The 16912-nt window shown below is 42.9% G+C and overlaps 1 protein-coding gene across 2 annotated transcripts; it reads right to left on the bottom strand.

Annotated features, from left to right (window-relative positions):
- Positions 1-2273: 2273 nt before the first annotated feature.
- LOC311145161 (lysM and putative peptidoglycan-binding domain-containing protein 3-like) lies at positions 2274-6353 on the bottom strand. Of its 2 annotated transcripts, XM_084181363.1 has the most exons (4): positions 6259-6353; positions 5257-5373; positions 3895-4158; positions 2274-3754 (listed from the first exon to the last, which is right to left on the bottom strand). In XM_084181363.1, exons 3-4 carry the CDS (start codon positions 4150-4152, stop codon positions 3071-3073), a joined length of 942 nt encoding a protein of 313 aa, XP_084037489.1. In that variant the 5' UTR covers positions 4153-4158; positions 5257-5373; positions 6259-6353; the 3' UTR covers positions 2274-3070. The 2 variants fall into 2 exon arrangements, with proteins under 2 accessions (XP_084037489.1, XP_084037488.1); XM_084181362.1 differs by lacking the exon at positions 5257-5373 and having other exon boundaries at positions 6259-6343.
- Between the last annotated feature and the right edge of the window lie 10559 nt (positions 6354-16912).

The following is a 16912-nucleotide window of genomic DNA, read 5'->3' as shown; positions in this document are numbered from 1 at the left end:
GACATTATCGATCATAATCTGGCTTTACACCCCCTGCAATATTGTGGATAAAGAGTTACCTGTCTAACAGAACACAGAGGGTGTTCTTTAATGGAAGCCTCTCCAACATAATCCAGGTAGAATCAGGAATTCCCCAGGGCAGCTGTCTAGGCCCCTTACTTATTTCAATTTTTACTAACGACATGCCACTGGCTTTGAGTAAAGCCAGCGTGTCTATGTATGCGGATGACTAAACACTATACATGTCAGCTACTAAAGCAACTGAAATGACTGCAACACTTAACAAAGAGCTGCAGTTAGTTTCAGAATGGGTGGCAAGGAATTAGTTAGTCCTAAATATTTCAAAAACTAAAAGCATTGTATTTGGGACAAATCATTCACTAAACCCTAAGCCTCAACTTAATCTTGTAATAAATAATGTGGAAATTTAACAAGTTGAGGTGACTAAACTGCTTGGAGTAACCCTGGATTGTAAACTGTCATGGTCATAACATATTGATACAACAGTAGCTAAGATGGGGAGAAGTCTGTCCATAATAAAGTGCTGCTCTACCTTCTTAACAGCACTATCAACAAGGCAGGTCCTACAGGCTCTAGTTTTGTCGCACTTGGACTACTGTTAAGTCGTGTGGTCAGGTGCCACAAAGAGGGACTTAGGAAAATTGCAATTGGCTCAGAACAGGGCAGCATAGTTGGCCCTTGGATGTACACAGAGAGCAAGCATTAATAATATGCATGTCAATCTCTCCTGGCTCAAAGTAGAGGAGAGATTGACTTCATCACTACTTGTATTTGTGAGAGGTATTGACATGTTGAAAGCACCGAGCTGTCTATTTAAACGACTAGCACACAGCTCAGACACCCATGTATACCCCACAAGAGATGCCACCAGAGGTCTCTTCACAGTCCCCAAGTCCAGAACAGACTATAATAATAATAATATGCCATTTAGCAGACGCTTTTATCAAAGCGACTTACAGTCATGCGTGCATACATTTTTACGTATGGGTGGTCCCGGGGATCGAACCCACTACCCTGGCGTTACTATGGGAGACGCACAGTACTACATAGAGCCATGACTACATGGAACTCTATTCCACATCAGGTAACTGATGAAAGCAGTAGAATCAGATTAAAAAAACAAATAACAATACACCTTATGGAACAGTGGGGATTGTGAAGCAACACAAACATAGGCACAGACACATGCATACACACACATGATAACATACGCTCTATACACACACGTACACATGGATTTTGTGTTGTAGATATGTGGTAGTGGAGTATGGGCCTGAGGGCGTGTGTTGTGAATTCTGTAATACATTTATTGTAATGTTTTTTAAATGGTATAACTGCCTTAATTTTGCCAGACCCCAGGAAGAGTAGCTGCTGCCTTGGCAAATGATAAATGATCACTAACAGGGATGTATACAAATTTGTCCACAAAATGAGAGAAATAAGCAGTTTGTGCGTATGGAAAATGTCTGGGATCTTTTATTTCAGTTCATGAAACATGGGACCAACACTTTACATGTTGCGTTTTATATTTTTGTTCAGTATAAATTACAAATTGAATAGCTACAGTACCTATGCACATAGCACCCTTACTAAACAAGATTGCAGTCAAACTGCAATATGCTGCAAATATTGCGTCCAAAATAACTGTTATTACAGTAATTTCTGTGTAACTGCATTACAGTGCAGTATATCTGCAATACACTGCAGTTATTCTGCAATTACTGCATCCAAAATACCACCGTCAACTGCAGTTACTGCACTTTTACTGCAGTTTCAAAACGGCAATCTTTTTTTGTAAGGCCATTCACACACCAATGGGGTTTAATAGACAAATGTCACAATTAACACCTGCCTTTTTGTAGGAAAATGACTACATTGCCAGTTACTTTGAAGATGGTGATGATTTTGGTGCAGGCAGTGATGAGAACATGGATGAAGGAGCCACATATTAACCTCCAACTGTATGGATGTTATCTCAAGAGCATACAGTATTTAAAAAGCCAAAATAATGTTGACTGTCACTCTTCCAAATGTTTCCCCCCTGCAAATCATGATTTAGCATTTACCAAATAGCTGTTGGCTGTATGACTAACACTGTCATCAAGTTCACATATTGTTTGATGAACCTACATGTACAATGAGAGAATCAACAAGATGTGCATGTGTGGTTGGAGTTTAAATACTGTAAGTGGCTCTTTGTAAATAATTGTATAAACAAATTAAACACTGAAGCATGCAGACACTGCAAAGTCTGAGCATCAATAATTTATTCAAAATACTTTATTTTCAGTCTGTTGTAGTGTTCCACAGGTTGAAGGCACATACTGATTTTATGAAATGGACATAATGGGGAAAAGGAACTAAAATAACATTTCACTAGAATATAGCTAGCTAGTGTTTGGGAATATTGTGCATTTCCTGTTGTCACCATGCCCTAAGTAGAGATACAGGTTTTGTGAGTCAAAATGCAGTTCTCCCTAGACAGGCAAAAATATATACAAGCAATGTTCAAGATTATTTGCAACACATCTTAGACAATACTGATATTGTAAGTATAAGACCAATATTCCTCAAATTACTGTCATTAAGTATTCTCTATGATAAGTGGTAGCAATCAGTACTTTTCTGACCAAGAATCTAACCCTCACTTTAGACAGGGTCATTGCTATCCGGGATCATTGGGACGTCCAACTCTGACATCAACCCATTAAAGTTAAAATGTAATATGGGTAAGGGTTATGGTAAAATATAGGGGTTAAGGGTAGGGGCGTCCCAAGGATCCCAGATAGCACAAACCATGTAGACAGCTTTATGGTAGAAACAGTCCCATCAGCTGACAAAAAGGGACAATAAGCAGTTGGGTACCTCTGTGCAAAAAACAAAGTGCTTTAAAAACATTTTTTTAAAACATTAATTCTGTATGTCCATGGCAAATTATTATACATTTTCCAATGGATTCTGTTCCCCATTAAGTGATTCTCAGAGAGATTGTACCATATTTAACTGCTCAGAAATATCTCCCACTCCTTCAGTGTGACTCTCACCCTCACTACGTTTTCTCTTTCTTGGGGTCAAGGTGGCCATCCACATCACTGTGTCCATGTGAGTCTGGTTTAGGTATGTTTCCAGCCTGAGGTCTTGAGTTGGGCTCTCCATTGATTGCCACAGGCTCAGGAATCTGGGCATGCTGCATGCCCTTGGGATTGGCCGACGGCGTGGTGGTGTGGTGGCTCACATCCACCTTCATCAGCACCTCGTAATACAGCAGGTAGAACACTGGTGTGACGATGCCAACCACCACCATGATGGCCACCGCCGTCCACCACCTCATGCCCCAGTCTGCCCCATGGTAGGGGTCCTTCCTGAGGACAGGCTTGAAGTCAGGCTCCCCCAGTAGTAAGGGCTGCTGGAGGGTCAGGGAGGAGACCACCTCGTTCAGGCTGCTTCTGGAGGTGCCAGTGGACTTGACCAGCAGCTCTATGTCCTTGTCCTTTTCCTGCAGGAAGCTGCCCACACTGTCTGTGGACGAGGAGGAAGAGGAGTCTGTGGAAGTCTCTGTGGAGATGGGGGGCTGGTGGATGCGTCGGGGGACTGTGGGGGAGGCAGATTTGCGAGGAGCAGTGTTGTGGGTCTCCGTCAGCACGCTGAAGCGTTTCACAGGGATCTTGATGGATCTCAGGGCAAAGAAGTCCTGCTCTGTCAACAGGTTGTTGGCCCTCTTGATGTCTGCTACCTACGATACACAGAGACATAACAAAGTTCACTTTACTTTTGTGTTGCAAAAAAGTAGTGTAAGAAGTCAAAGCTACATGTCCGGTCTGTCTGAAAGGGCTTGTCATTAGAGAGTAAGACAGGGATTTAAGGTTGACTTACTGAGCAGTGGTACTGCAGGGAGAAGCTATTCAGAGTGTCCCCTTCTTTAATGTCTCGGACCAGGTGGACAATGTCATCTGACCTCTCACTGGAGGTGCTCCTCCGGTCCCGGCCTCGGGTGCGCAGATCGTAGCTCTCTCCATCCTCCTCAGAGAGATCGTTCTCAGCGCTGTTCCCAAATAGGTAGGCATGTCCTCCATTGGCAGGCTGCATTGTCGTGGCTGACTGGAAACCATAGTGATGGCTTCTCCCAGTCATTTTTCACTTCAAAGAGAGGAGCGAGACATTGTTATTGATAGCTATACAACAGCTTCAGTTACAGTTAAAAGCTTCAGATGGATTAGCAAAGTATATATCAGCTTGTTTTGAAAGGTACACCTAGCTAGTTAGCCTACATGAATTTACACTCAATATAGACAAGATCTCACATGCATTTGCAATTGCACGTTTGAAGTCTCTTGCATGTGAAGAACAGAGCATTCAGTCCAACTCTTCCAGTTGAATGATCTTCATAGGGGTGATTAAAGTCCAGTTTTGTACGTTTAGCCAGTTGTACTGACTGATAAGATAGACGCCTGGGAGACTGCAGTGTACTGAAGCTCCTTGTTTATATAACCGGTAGCTAACGTTGGCGTTTGTTTCCATTTGACATTCAGAGAGGAACATCAGCTGCTGATGTGACAGCTTTTTGTCAGATAATATCATGATAAACTTTGGCTAACGTTCAGAGGGCTAAAGCACAGATAGAACAATGACACAGATATTTCACTGGACGTATAAATGTGAAGCCTCCGCTTGGCGTTTCCACTTACTACCAAATATGGTAGTGAGAGGAAGCCCATTGGCCGGCAGTGGGAGAAGATGGAACGACATGGATGTTGGCTGACATTCTGCAAATTCTCAATGAAATATTTGATCTCAATGCAGTTTTCTGTTCCCAAAACTAAAATCTGTGCTGAATAGAATGGACAAAGTTTTGTAGACTTTACCCTTTGCCAAAGTTTCAAAAAATTACATTGTTTAGAAGGAGTGCAAAGGCTAATTGATATATTGCACACGCGCACTTTACTAACTGTAAGTCGCTCTGGATAAGAGCGTCTGCTAAATGACTAAACTGTAATGTAAAGAGTTGGAGTTCTCAAACATAAATTTACTAGAACACACCAATAGGTTCACGCTAGCTTGTGCTTGGTTCTGCCTACTATGACTCATTTGTTCCCATTGAAAACGACAGGCTGTGTCTATCTTAGTTATAAAATGCTTTGGCTAAAGTTTAAGCAGAAGTCACAGCTAGCTAGCTAACGTTAGTTAACTTGCTAAGTTAACAGTCACAGCAAAAGAACCAGACTAACGTTAATTCACCTCCTCCTCTGACGATCCCGCAGGTGAAGAAGCCGGATGTGGAGGCCCTGGGCTGGCGTGGTTACACGTGGTCTGTGGTTGTGAGGCCGCTTGGACGTACTGCCAAATTCTCTAAAACTACATTGAGGCGGCTTATGGTAGAGAAATTAACAAATTCTCTGGCAACAACTCTGGTGGACATTCCTGCAGTCAGAATGACAATTGCACGCTCCCTCAACTTTTGACATCTGTGGCATTGTGTTGTGTGACGAAACTGCACATTTTAGAGTGGCCTTTATTGTCCCAAGCACAAGGTGCACTTGTGTAATGATCATGTTGTTTAATCAGCTTCTTGATATGCCACACCTGTCAGGTGGATGGATTATTTTGGCAAAGGAGAAATGCTCACTAACAGGGATGTAAACAACTTTGTGCACAAAGTTTGAGAGAAAAAAACGTTCCCCGTATGGAACATTTCTGGGATCTTTAATTTCAGCTCATGAAACATGGGACCAGCACTTTAAGTTACATGTTGTGTTTATATTTTTGTTCAGTATAATTAATGCCAATTCATAACGTTACGGAGCATAGAGGTCAATGCTATCTAGCTCTCTGGCTAACCTTAAACTAGCTATCTGAGAACCCAAGTGGGGTATATCCAGTTTACAGCAGTCCTCCCTAATGTTTAATAAAGTTTACCGTCTATTTGAATGGGTTATCTGCGGGAAAACAACTTGCCAGCTAGCTAGCTAACGTTAGTTAGTTACGTACATTGTGCTCTCACGAACAACCACACCAGTCAACTACATTAGTAAAACGCAAGCAACCAAACACTTTGTAGCCCAACTGACTGAGGCAGCTGCCAAATACCTACGCGTTAGGTAGCTAGCTAGTTAGCTAAAATAGCTAACTATTAGTTAGGCTGGCAAGCTAACATCTGTACCCTAAGTGTCTATTATTGTTGCTGGTAAAGGCCCGTGTTAATTTTTGCAAATTAAAAGTCATGAAGCACGAAGACTTTACCTGAAAACATGAGCACTGTTCCGTCGACGACCTAAGGTACATCCATTCTTCCACCGATTTACTGGCGTTCGTTTGTTTAGCTACGCCACGTCAACAGAATACTAACGTGATGACGTTGTGGATAGGAACTCCAATTCTTGCATTAGACGGGGTCCTCACTAGTAGTTGCCACAGCGTTATAAATCACGCCCATTTCTACAGTTTATCTTCTTAAAATGTGATTTTAAACCTAACCTTAACCGTAACCTAAACCACACTGATAACCTTATGTCTAACCGCAACCTTAAATTAAAAAGCACATTTTTGTTTTCATGAATTTCTACGATATAGCCCATTTTGACTTTGTGGCTGTGGTAACTAGTTGAAACCACTAGATGGCGCAAGTGCTGTTCCTTATCAGAGGCCACGGGCTAGGCCACGGGCTAGGCCTATGATTGGGGCGAATTAGTTTGGCCCCTTTCATAGTAGCCTTATTGAGCGTAATTGAACACATTAATTGATAGGGCTATTCTTTTTGTAATTCCTATCTATGGTATTTAAAGTGTTAGGTCTAGAGGCCTACAAATTATACTTGACTATTTTTCTTCTGAAAATGAACAAGTGCAAGTGTCCACAATTGGAGGAATTTGATCATTGTAAGGTAAGGCTAATGAACGTGATCTGCAGCAATGAGTGTGCCAGTTAGGGGCTGCTAGGCTATAGGAACACCTTTAAGACGTTTCTTAGTGAACATTTCAGAATTAATAGGAAGAGACAAATTTGAACATTTCAGAATTAATAGGAAGAAACCAATTACGCTACATGTCAATCTACACATCATTGTAACAATAAACTTGAATCCCAAACTTAATGGTCACTTTTCTTTATGGTGAACCTCAGGTCATTTTGAGCATGCACTTCTAGGCCTATCGAAATAGCTGGGTATAAGGACAACGGTTCGCTGGGTGGAGCTGTCCGCTACTTCTGTCGAGCTCCCCGAGGCAAATGTGATTAAGATTAGCCCATTTTGCCTTCCCTCGACATGCGGGGAGTCCGCATAGTAGTTTTGTTTAGAGAGTAGTGAGGCTGATCGACATGGCTGCGTATGTTCTTTCTCTCAGCGAACCCTTGAGCAGTCAGATGGATTGAACAAAAAACGATTGCACTACACCGTTTTATACATAGAGGAAATACCGTTAGTTATTTACCATATTCCGTCACGAGTGTGACGCTTTATGTGTGGTTGTTCGCTGGGGGTACTGAGAGCTGTCAAGAGCACCCCAATAATTGGAGTAGGCTACGAGTATCAAGATGCATTCATTGACCAATAATGTCATCTGACAGAAACTTTGGGAGATTATTAATAGGAGTTATCGATGCTATCCTCAACAGTAGTGGTATTTCTATAATTTATCTTGGATTGATAGCCAGCAAGGTGTCAGGTAAGTCTGGATACATTTCATAATTTTTTGAACAGGTGTTTGAACTAACTATACAGCAAGTTGATTTGTGACAATCATTAGACTAATAAAAACTTGTTCCTGCACGATTCTTGGCTTTATACGCCCGCAACTTTCATTGGGGGCATTTTTATAGAATATTTTAGTGGCTCGAATTTCTCCATTTGTCACATAAGATTGTATTTGTTTTGCTTAATGCTACGTTAGGTTAGTACTCTATAGTAATCAGAAGTAGCCTATGTCAGATATAGGCCTATATGTATTTGTGCCCCTCATTGTCATCATCACCTGACAGCTCATGCAGAGGGATTGTCTAACACTGTAAGAAAACAATTAAAGTATTGAGCCACTACTAATTTATTTTTGAACAGTGCCAAAATCCCCTCGGAGTGGCTAATACATTTGAAAAGCCTAAATATTGATACAGTAAAATTACTAAATGAATGGCGGGATAACCCATTGACGAGTGAGACAAACGGTACCATGGTTACTCTCTGGATCTTCAGTGTGGACACTGTGCTTTGTGTGTTTCCTCTCCTTTCCATTGAAATAAAACAACAATCCGTGGGGAACCGCCACACATGGAGCGCATGAGCTAGGACCCGCTCATAAAGGCCCCGTTGACTAATCTTACACTGGAGTCATTAGTAATCTTGGCTCACATTGAGTTACGCATATGCTACTGTAGAAGCTTGCATTGTACAAGTGTGGCCATCAGTAAAATAACTGCTTTGCGCAGGCATATCATATTTTTGTTACACTATGTTTTAACATTTAGAAGTGCCTGTCCGGTTTTCTATATAATTAAAAATATCCACACCATCTTTAATTGATTTGACGTGATGTCATATTGGTGCTTTTAAGTCTCCTTTGTTGCTTCCTCTATGGGGCCACAGCTGAGTTAAATCCATTTTGTCAGTGGGCAGTGAACCACTTCTGTATCCATTCAGCATACACCTGCTCCTCCTTCTTGGGATAATAATGCTGCTTCTCCATTAAGTCCTGTCTGCAGGCCTTGGAACAGCAATGCTTCTTTCCGTAGCTAAGCAGACATTTAGGGGTTTAAGTGTAGAAACAGACTGGTTTACTCTTGCAGCAAACCTAGAATAGTTTTTTCTCAACTCTTGAATTCACAGGATTTGTATTATGGGCCCAGTGCAGTCAAAAATATGTTTTTCCTGTGTTTTATATCCTATTGTAAAACAGCTGATGAAACTAACACTGTAAAAGTGACATTTAAAAAAAATCTGTGTTATTCAACAATAGTTGCTGGTTGAAAATACAATCTGCAAAGCAACTTCTAATCAGCAGGTTTTGCATGGGTGGGAGTTTCGGCTTTCCATGGTGACATCACGATGTGGCAAATTGGTTAATAGACCAATAACAAAGAGAGTTCCAAACCTCTGCCAATAACAGATAGTTTTCAGCTTTCCCCTTCCCACTCAGACCACTCCCAGACAGTCCTAGCAAAATTCTTATTTGAGAACTTTTGTTGTTGTTGCTAAAAAGCAAATTTTGCCCATTTTAATGGAAATCTATTACAGTAACCACGTTTCCATCCAACAATTTCATGCTGATTAAAAAGTCTGGGCTGAGGGAAACAGGAAATGACGGTACAATTTTATAAATGCTGACAGACAATTTGTTTGTTCGACATGGTGGGATCTTTTTGTGTCGGTAAAATTAATTATGTGAGAAATGGCGGTGGAAACGTCTTTATGCGCAAATATTGATATAATAACCATCATATTGAAGTAAACTTAGAGTTACGTGATGATATGTTGTGTGGTCCTCCCACTACAACTCGGGAAAGCATGCAGTTTATTAGGTTACAGATGAAATAAGTTATGATGAACTTCACAGGGTGGTGAAAGTGCACGGTGATGAGCTTGATGCTCCTTTCCAATAAATATCGAGGGTCTTATTCTGGTGACATGATGATCGATGCTTGGCTGCCGTTTGACAAATACAAATAATATCGTTTATCCATAATAATCTCATAATGTAGGTAGCCTACCCGCACTGTATCTGCTAGCTATTGGCTAGAGCGCATGTGCCAAGACCTGAGTGGACACATTTGCTACACAACGCAACAGTTTTTGTGACAAAACCATCAGTAGAGTTGAAAACGCGATGGAAACTAATTCATTTAACTTGTATTTTTCATTCGGTACATGGTAATTTAGCGGTAAAAGTCATGTTTATGTGCACTACGTCATCACACAGCCTTTTATCCGCAAAAAGTATGTTTGATGGAAACATCTCTGGTGGGAAAATGCGCATATTGTTTTATGAAGATTTTAGAATATTCGCATGAAAATATGTCGTAAATGGAAACCTAGCTAGTAAGGTACTTCATTGTTACCCAGAAATTATTTGATATTGGTATGAAAATGGTTGTATTGGGTGTTTAAGAGTGGTAAATCCCAGTCTGCTACAGTAGCCACTTTCCACCGTGTTTTGGGCAGACTTGGGGTCCTATTTCTTGCCATAGATGTATTTTGTTTGTTTGTCTCTTTTGTTTGTTTGCTTTTATGTCATTGCTTGGCACGACTTGCAGCGCAGTCGCCTGTGTGTGATTCACTGGGCGGAAACGGTTTTACTGCCTGCCCTGCTCTGCCTTTGTGGCTTCCCCTTACTGCAGCCGCACACAAAGGGGACAGTGCCATAAACTGGCCGTGCTAATTGATAAGGTGCTAGAGTGCCTCATGGCCAGACTGAGATGGATGTCTGCTGGAGAGAGGCCTCACAGGGCAAGGCGTGATGGAGCACCAGACAAAGAGACAGCCTCCCAACAGCACCATCACAGGGGGCCAAGGTGATGTCCCCAAAACCCAAAAGAGCACACCCAATAAGAGGCAGTCAATGTTAGAAAATAACCTCATCTGGGCGCTGTCTAGATCGATCACAGAGATGGCTGTTTTTGTGTTGGGAACGGCGGTGGTGGGAGTGGGTGTCCTTTGATACCCAGCAGCAGTTACAACCTCCCTCCCTCCCTCTTTCCCTCAATCCCTCCTCACCCCTAGCATGCTGCCCCCTCCTCCTGCTTCATCAAGCAGCGTTGGTAAAGTGTCTGCATGTAGCTACGAACCACAGCAGGGGCAGCTGCCTCACCCATATGTCAAGAGCATTGATTTAATTATGTTTGAAAAGGAATCATTCGAAGTGGAGCTCTGTGCACCTCCAGCCTTCTGATGGAGCATAGAGGGGAGGGGAAAGTGCCTCATCCTGGGGACCCTGCCTGGGTCAGGGTGACTCTCAGACTCCCAGGCCCAGATGGGACTCTCTCTGTGGGCTTCTTTACAGAGGATAAGGTAGGTCAGTGCTGTGGATCTCTCCAAGTATCCCTCCTTTAAACATTTGGAAGTCTTCACAGCCCTCTTGGGTTATAATAATGTGTTCTCTGCTTATTCGTTGTGCCCATTTCTTATTGTAACAATACTATGTAGATAGTTCAGTGCCACAGAGCAAGGCGGACTTACGCTAAGGGTGTGGGAAAATGGGATAGAGATTAGTTCCAGTCTGGTTTTGTTTTCCACACCTTTAGAGTGTAAATAGTGGGGTACCAGTCTCAGAACCCTTTCCCACCACTTTGGGGCCTCGGCTAAAACAAAGCACCCACGCATGCCATTGGGCTGCACACAGTCACTCAATTCAGCCAGCTCAGCCCAGCCCAGTACACAAAGACACAGGAGCCACAGGAGCCACAGCACAGTAGCAGCGCAGTGGGAATATGACTGGGGTTAAGCAGTTCAGCTGAGTGCTGCTATGGAGAGAGACTGGGAGGCCAAGAACACACTCAGATAGTATACATAAATGGCATTAATTAACTCTTGGTTTTGAGCATATAACGGGCAGTTTAGCCCATTAGAGATAAGTTATACTCTTTTATACTCTTATAACATGATCATCAACTCTCAGGCTAATAAGCTAATGGTGATGCAATGTTGCAGGTTGTGTCTGTGCTGGTTGGTGGTGGGGCGCTCCTCGATTACGTGATGGTTGGTCAATGTGGAAAAGCACAGCTGTGGGCAGACAGCATAATTAGGGCTCTGATTCCAAAAAGGAGACATGAAGAGACTATGAGTGTGTCGTGAGGTGAAACACGCACGCACGCACACGCACACGCACACACACACAGACAGACACACACAGACACACACTTCATATTTTTCCTTGTTTTATTTGTTAACGTCTTAAACGGAGTGGAATATTTGAATAAACGACAGTAGCTAAAGAGGGACAAAAGAAATGGATCTTACTAAAGGAATTGAAGGTCATTTGGTTTTAGCGCTGCTGCGGTCAGTTAATAGGCGGGTATTGAGTGTCATGCTCAAATGTAAGAGAGATGACGTGAGAAGAAACCTGTGTTAGGTTATGTCATCACCACATGTTTTAAGTTGCAGTAACAGTCTAAAGCTATTGCCATCACGTTGATAGAATAACAGTCTCTTCTCCTCACATAAATGACGGATTCTAACTTATCCACTGTTGAAGTGTTTATAGACTGTGTTCAGAGTACTTTTGTCAGTTCACGCTAACCAGTAGGACAGAGTGTCATGTTTTAGTAGCAGTTGACTTTGGAGCACAGGGACAGGAAAGTGGCAGGACACATCATGAGCCCTTGGAGAGGTCCAACAATCCTGAGGTCTCTTTATTTTGCCTGACGGACCGCAATTGTTATGCAGTGGTTTCTGATGTAAGGATCGTTCGGTCACTACAGCCCACTCTCGGCCCTGACCTTCTTCTAAATTAAAATCCATTCCCTATGCACGCACGTAAACAGGTAAACACAAATGCACACACATACTCTATTAACACACACACACAGACACACACAGACACACACAGTCTTGTACAGCTAACCTTGTGGGGACACAATTCAGTCCCATTCAAAATGCTATTTTCCCTAACCCCTAACACTAAACCTAACCCTAACCCGTACTCTTACCCTTACCCTTACCCTTACCCTAACCTTAACCTTAACCCTAACCTTAACCCTAACCCTAAATCTAACCCTAGCTCCTAACCCTGACCCTAAAACTAACCGTAGCTCCTAACCCTAACCCTTAACGTAATTCTAACCCTAACACTAATTCTAACCTTAACCCCAAACCCCCTAGAGATAGCATTTGACCTCGAGGGGACTAACAAAATGTCCCCAGTTGGTAAAATATTTGTTAGTTTACTATTCTTGTGGGGACTTCTGGTCCCCACAAGAATAGTTCAACAAATCCATACACACACACACACACACACACACACATACATATTGTTCTGTATTGTACTCTGTAGGGCCAAAGAAGAGCCCCCCTACAGCTGTCTTGCATCCCATTTTCTTGGGGCATTGAACTTGAACTTCGACCCTCTCTGATGTTCTTAAAGCCGCCTCAGAGACTTGGCACCCTGCTGGGCCATGCGATGCAGCTTGCCCACTCTCACTGAGGTCCATAGCTCCTACTTACCTCAGCTACAAGAAAGGACTGTCAATAAAGACTGAATTTACCATGCCACATACCTATAAATCATTTTCAAGATGTTTTGCAGTTGCTACACTATCTCTATAATATGAACATTGAAAGTAAGATATACAAAGCAGCAATTCTGTCAGCTAGATATTCGTTAGCCATTAAAAGCCTTCATTTGATTGCTCTCTGGTTTGTAGTGCTCCTGTTCTGTAGGATTTACTGACGCCCCCCCCATCCGTTCGTAAACACCCGCAGGTCGTACCGCTTATCCTGGTTAGAGGGGGAGCCACGTGCCTCCTGTTTCCTCTCCTAATTTACAGGGGTCGGTTGGAGAGTCACACACAGACTCCCATTGGAGGGGGTCATAGACAGATCACGCTCCCCAGATCTCACCCTTATTAGACCCACCCCAACCCTGCTCCTCACCCCAGACTCCACCCCACTCTCCTGTATTAGTCACCCCTAATGAGTGCTTGGTCAGGGGATATAGACAGGCTGGATGACAGCACCGCTGATAGTGTAAAGCCTGTGTATGCATGCATGTGTGTGTGCACTTTTTATTTCAGCTTTATTTTGACAGGGAATCATGCTAAGACCAAGGTCCCTTTTACAGATGAGCCCTGTATAAACATCAATACACATCAATATACAAACCGCAAAACACAATAATAGAAAACATACGCATTCTTCAGTAAAAAGTTTCTCAATCAGCGTTTTGAATTGCTCTAGAGCAGGGTTAGGCAAATAGATTCAGCCACAGGGCTATTTACAGTGGGGGAAAAAAGTATTTAGTCAGCCACCAATTGTGCAAGTTCTCCCACTTAAAAAGATGAGAGAGGCCTGTAATTTTCATCATAGGTACACGTCAACTATGACAGACAAAATGAGAAAAAAAATCCTGAAAATCACATTGTAGGATTTTTTATGAATTTATTTGCAAAATATGGTGGAAAATAAGTATTTGGTCAATAACAAAAGTTTCTCAATACTTTGTTATACACCCTTTGTTGGCAATGACACAGGTCAAACGTTTTCTGTAAGTCTTCACGAGGTTTTCACACACTGTTGCTGGTATTTTGGCCCATTCCTCCATGCAGATCTCCTCTAGAGCAGTGATGTTTTGGGGCTTTCGCTGGGCAACACGGACTTTCAACTCCCTCCAAAGATTTTCTATGGGGTTGAGATCTGGAGACTGGCTAGGCCACTCCAGGACCTTGAAATGCTTCTTACGAAGCCACTCCTTCGTTGCCCGGGCGGTGTGTTTGGGATCATTGTCATGCTGAAAGACCCAGCCACGTTTCATCTTCAATGCCCTTGCTGATGGAAGGAGGTTTTCACTCAAAATCTCACGATACATGGCCCCATTCATTCTTTCCTTTACACGGATCAGTCGTCCTGGTCCCTTTGCAGAAAAACAGTCCCAAAGCATGATGTTTCCACCCCCATGCTTCACAGTAGGTATGGTGTTCTTTGGATGCAACTCAGCATTATTTGTCCTCCAAACACGACGAGTTGAGTTTTTACCAAAAAGTTATATTTTGGTTTCATCTGACCATATGACATTCTCCCAATCCCCTTCTGGATCATCCAAATGCACTCTAGCAAACTTCAGACGGGCCTGGACATGTACTGGCTTAAGCAGGGGGACACGTCTGGCACTGCAGGATTTGAGTCCCTGGCGGCGTAGTGTGTTACTGATGGTAGGCTTTGTTACTTTGGTCCCAGCTCTCTGCAGGTCATTCACTAGGTCCCCCCGTGTGGTTCTGGGATCTTTGCTCACCGTTCTTGGGATCATTTTGACCCCACAGGGTGAGATCTTGCGTGGAGCCCCAGATCGAGGGAGATTATCAGTGGTCTTGTATGTCTTCCATTTCCTAATAATTGCTCCCACAGTTGATTTCTTCAAACCAAGCTGCTTACCTAGTGCAGATTCAGTCTTCCCAGCCTGGTGCAGGTCTACAATTTTGTTTCTGGTGTCCTTTGACAGCTCTTTGGTCTTGGCCATAGTGGAGTTTGGAGTGTGACTGTTTGAGGTTGTGGACAGGTGTCTTTTATACTGACAACAAGTTCAAACAGGTGCCATTAATACAGGTAACGAGTGGAGGACAGAGGAGCCTCTGTCATAGTTGACGTGTACCTATGATGAAAATTACAGGCCTCTCTCATCTTTTTAAGTGGGAGAACTTGCACAATTGGTGGCTGACTAAATACTTTTTTTCCCCACTGTATGTCAGAGCGGATGGTTGGGAGGCCGGAACATAATGATAATAATTTATACACTGCAAATTGACTACAACTAAGCCCAAAACGAGATTGTAATTGACAATAACAATCATTTCATACCTTGATTACATTGAGAAACGATCACGTCTCTTTTTTCATTTATGGGAATGCTTTTTTACCAAAAAATAAAAAAAGATATGTGCGCCTTTGTATGTGTGTGTGGCTTATAAAGGGGAGCATTCAATATGTCGTTACCATTCAAGAAAAGAAGCAGGCCTATTTACAACACCCTCTTTCTCTTTCATGTTCTTTCTCTTGACTATGTGTCTCTGGCTCTTTTCTACCAACCAGGGACCCATGCTACAGGAATTACTCAAGTTGCACATTGGAATAGAGATCTGGTGTCTTGTTGTTGCAGAACATTTAGAGTGGGAGATGTGTTTATCCATATTATAAGTCCTTTCATTTGGAAATTAGGCTAGAGCATCATCTCCATCTGATTTTAGAGATCAACAAGCGAAAACTGGGTGGTTATTGTGGTCCCCAGAGAGGAGCTGTGACATGAGATTGTCAGTTCATGTGTGCATCCTAAATGGCTCCCTATTTCTTATATAGTGCACTACTTTTGACCAGGGCTTGTGTTTCATACTACATGTTGCAATGCTGAGAAAATGGATAAGTTGGGATTTAGGCATTTATGCATCTTAGCCACTGTACAGGATATGCTGTCAATGATAACCTGTAACAGTTTGTGGATTAGGAAGTGTCACACAGATTCATAGTAAAGTAGCCTCTCTTCACCGTATCTACTGTATGCTTGAAGACAGACGGTTCCTATTGGATGAATTGATGATCTTATCAAAGTGGGGTCTGGAATGGTTTGCTTGCTTATGCTTATTGTCTTCAAGGATAAACTGATCAGCATGCAACATCACCATACCAATCACCGAACAGGTGTCCGCAGTTAACAGAACCCAGGTTGTATAGGGACTCACTACATGATGGGGAGAGAGAGGGAGAGAGAACCTGTGTAGCCTGTGAAGGACCAGGGAAGGATCACTGAGACAGACTTAATGACCTGCTTGTTAGTGGAAGTGCGGGATATAGGCTGTGTATTGGCTGTACCGCTGCTCGGGACCGGCCACACTTGATCAGGGATTTACTGAAGCCTCAATTCTGCCATCTGTCCCCAGTCTGCCAAGAGCAGCCCAGTGGAGAGGCCTGGAGATGAACGAGTTTCCCACATTGCCCATACTGAAGGGGGTGTGGGAGAGAGAGAGAGAGAGAGAGAGAGAGAACTCTCTGTCTGAATGGGGTTTGTACTCGGCTGGGTGGGAGGGGGAGTCCTGCATGCAAAAAAGGAGAGAGAGAAAGAAAAGAGAGGAAAAAAACAATGCGAAAAGAAAAGAACAGGCACAACAGAAGCCTGCTGAAGAACGGTGCGTTGGTCAGTGAATTGTGATGTCCCGCTCCCGCCCTAACAACAGCCACCCCTCTGGGTCCCGTCTCTGTTTTGGACGTCTT

The sequence above is a fragment of the Coregonus lavaretus genome (genome assembly GCF_964263955.1).
Source record: "Coregonus lavaretus genome assembly, chromosome: 17".
NCBI classification, from domain to species: domain Eukaryota; kingdom Metazoa; phylum Chordata; class Actinopteri; order Salmoniformes; family Salmonidae; genus Coregonus; species Coregonus lavaretus.
This window is presented reverse-complemented; position numbering and strand designations above follow the sequence as displayed.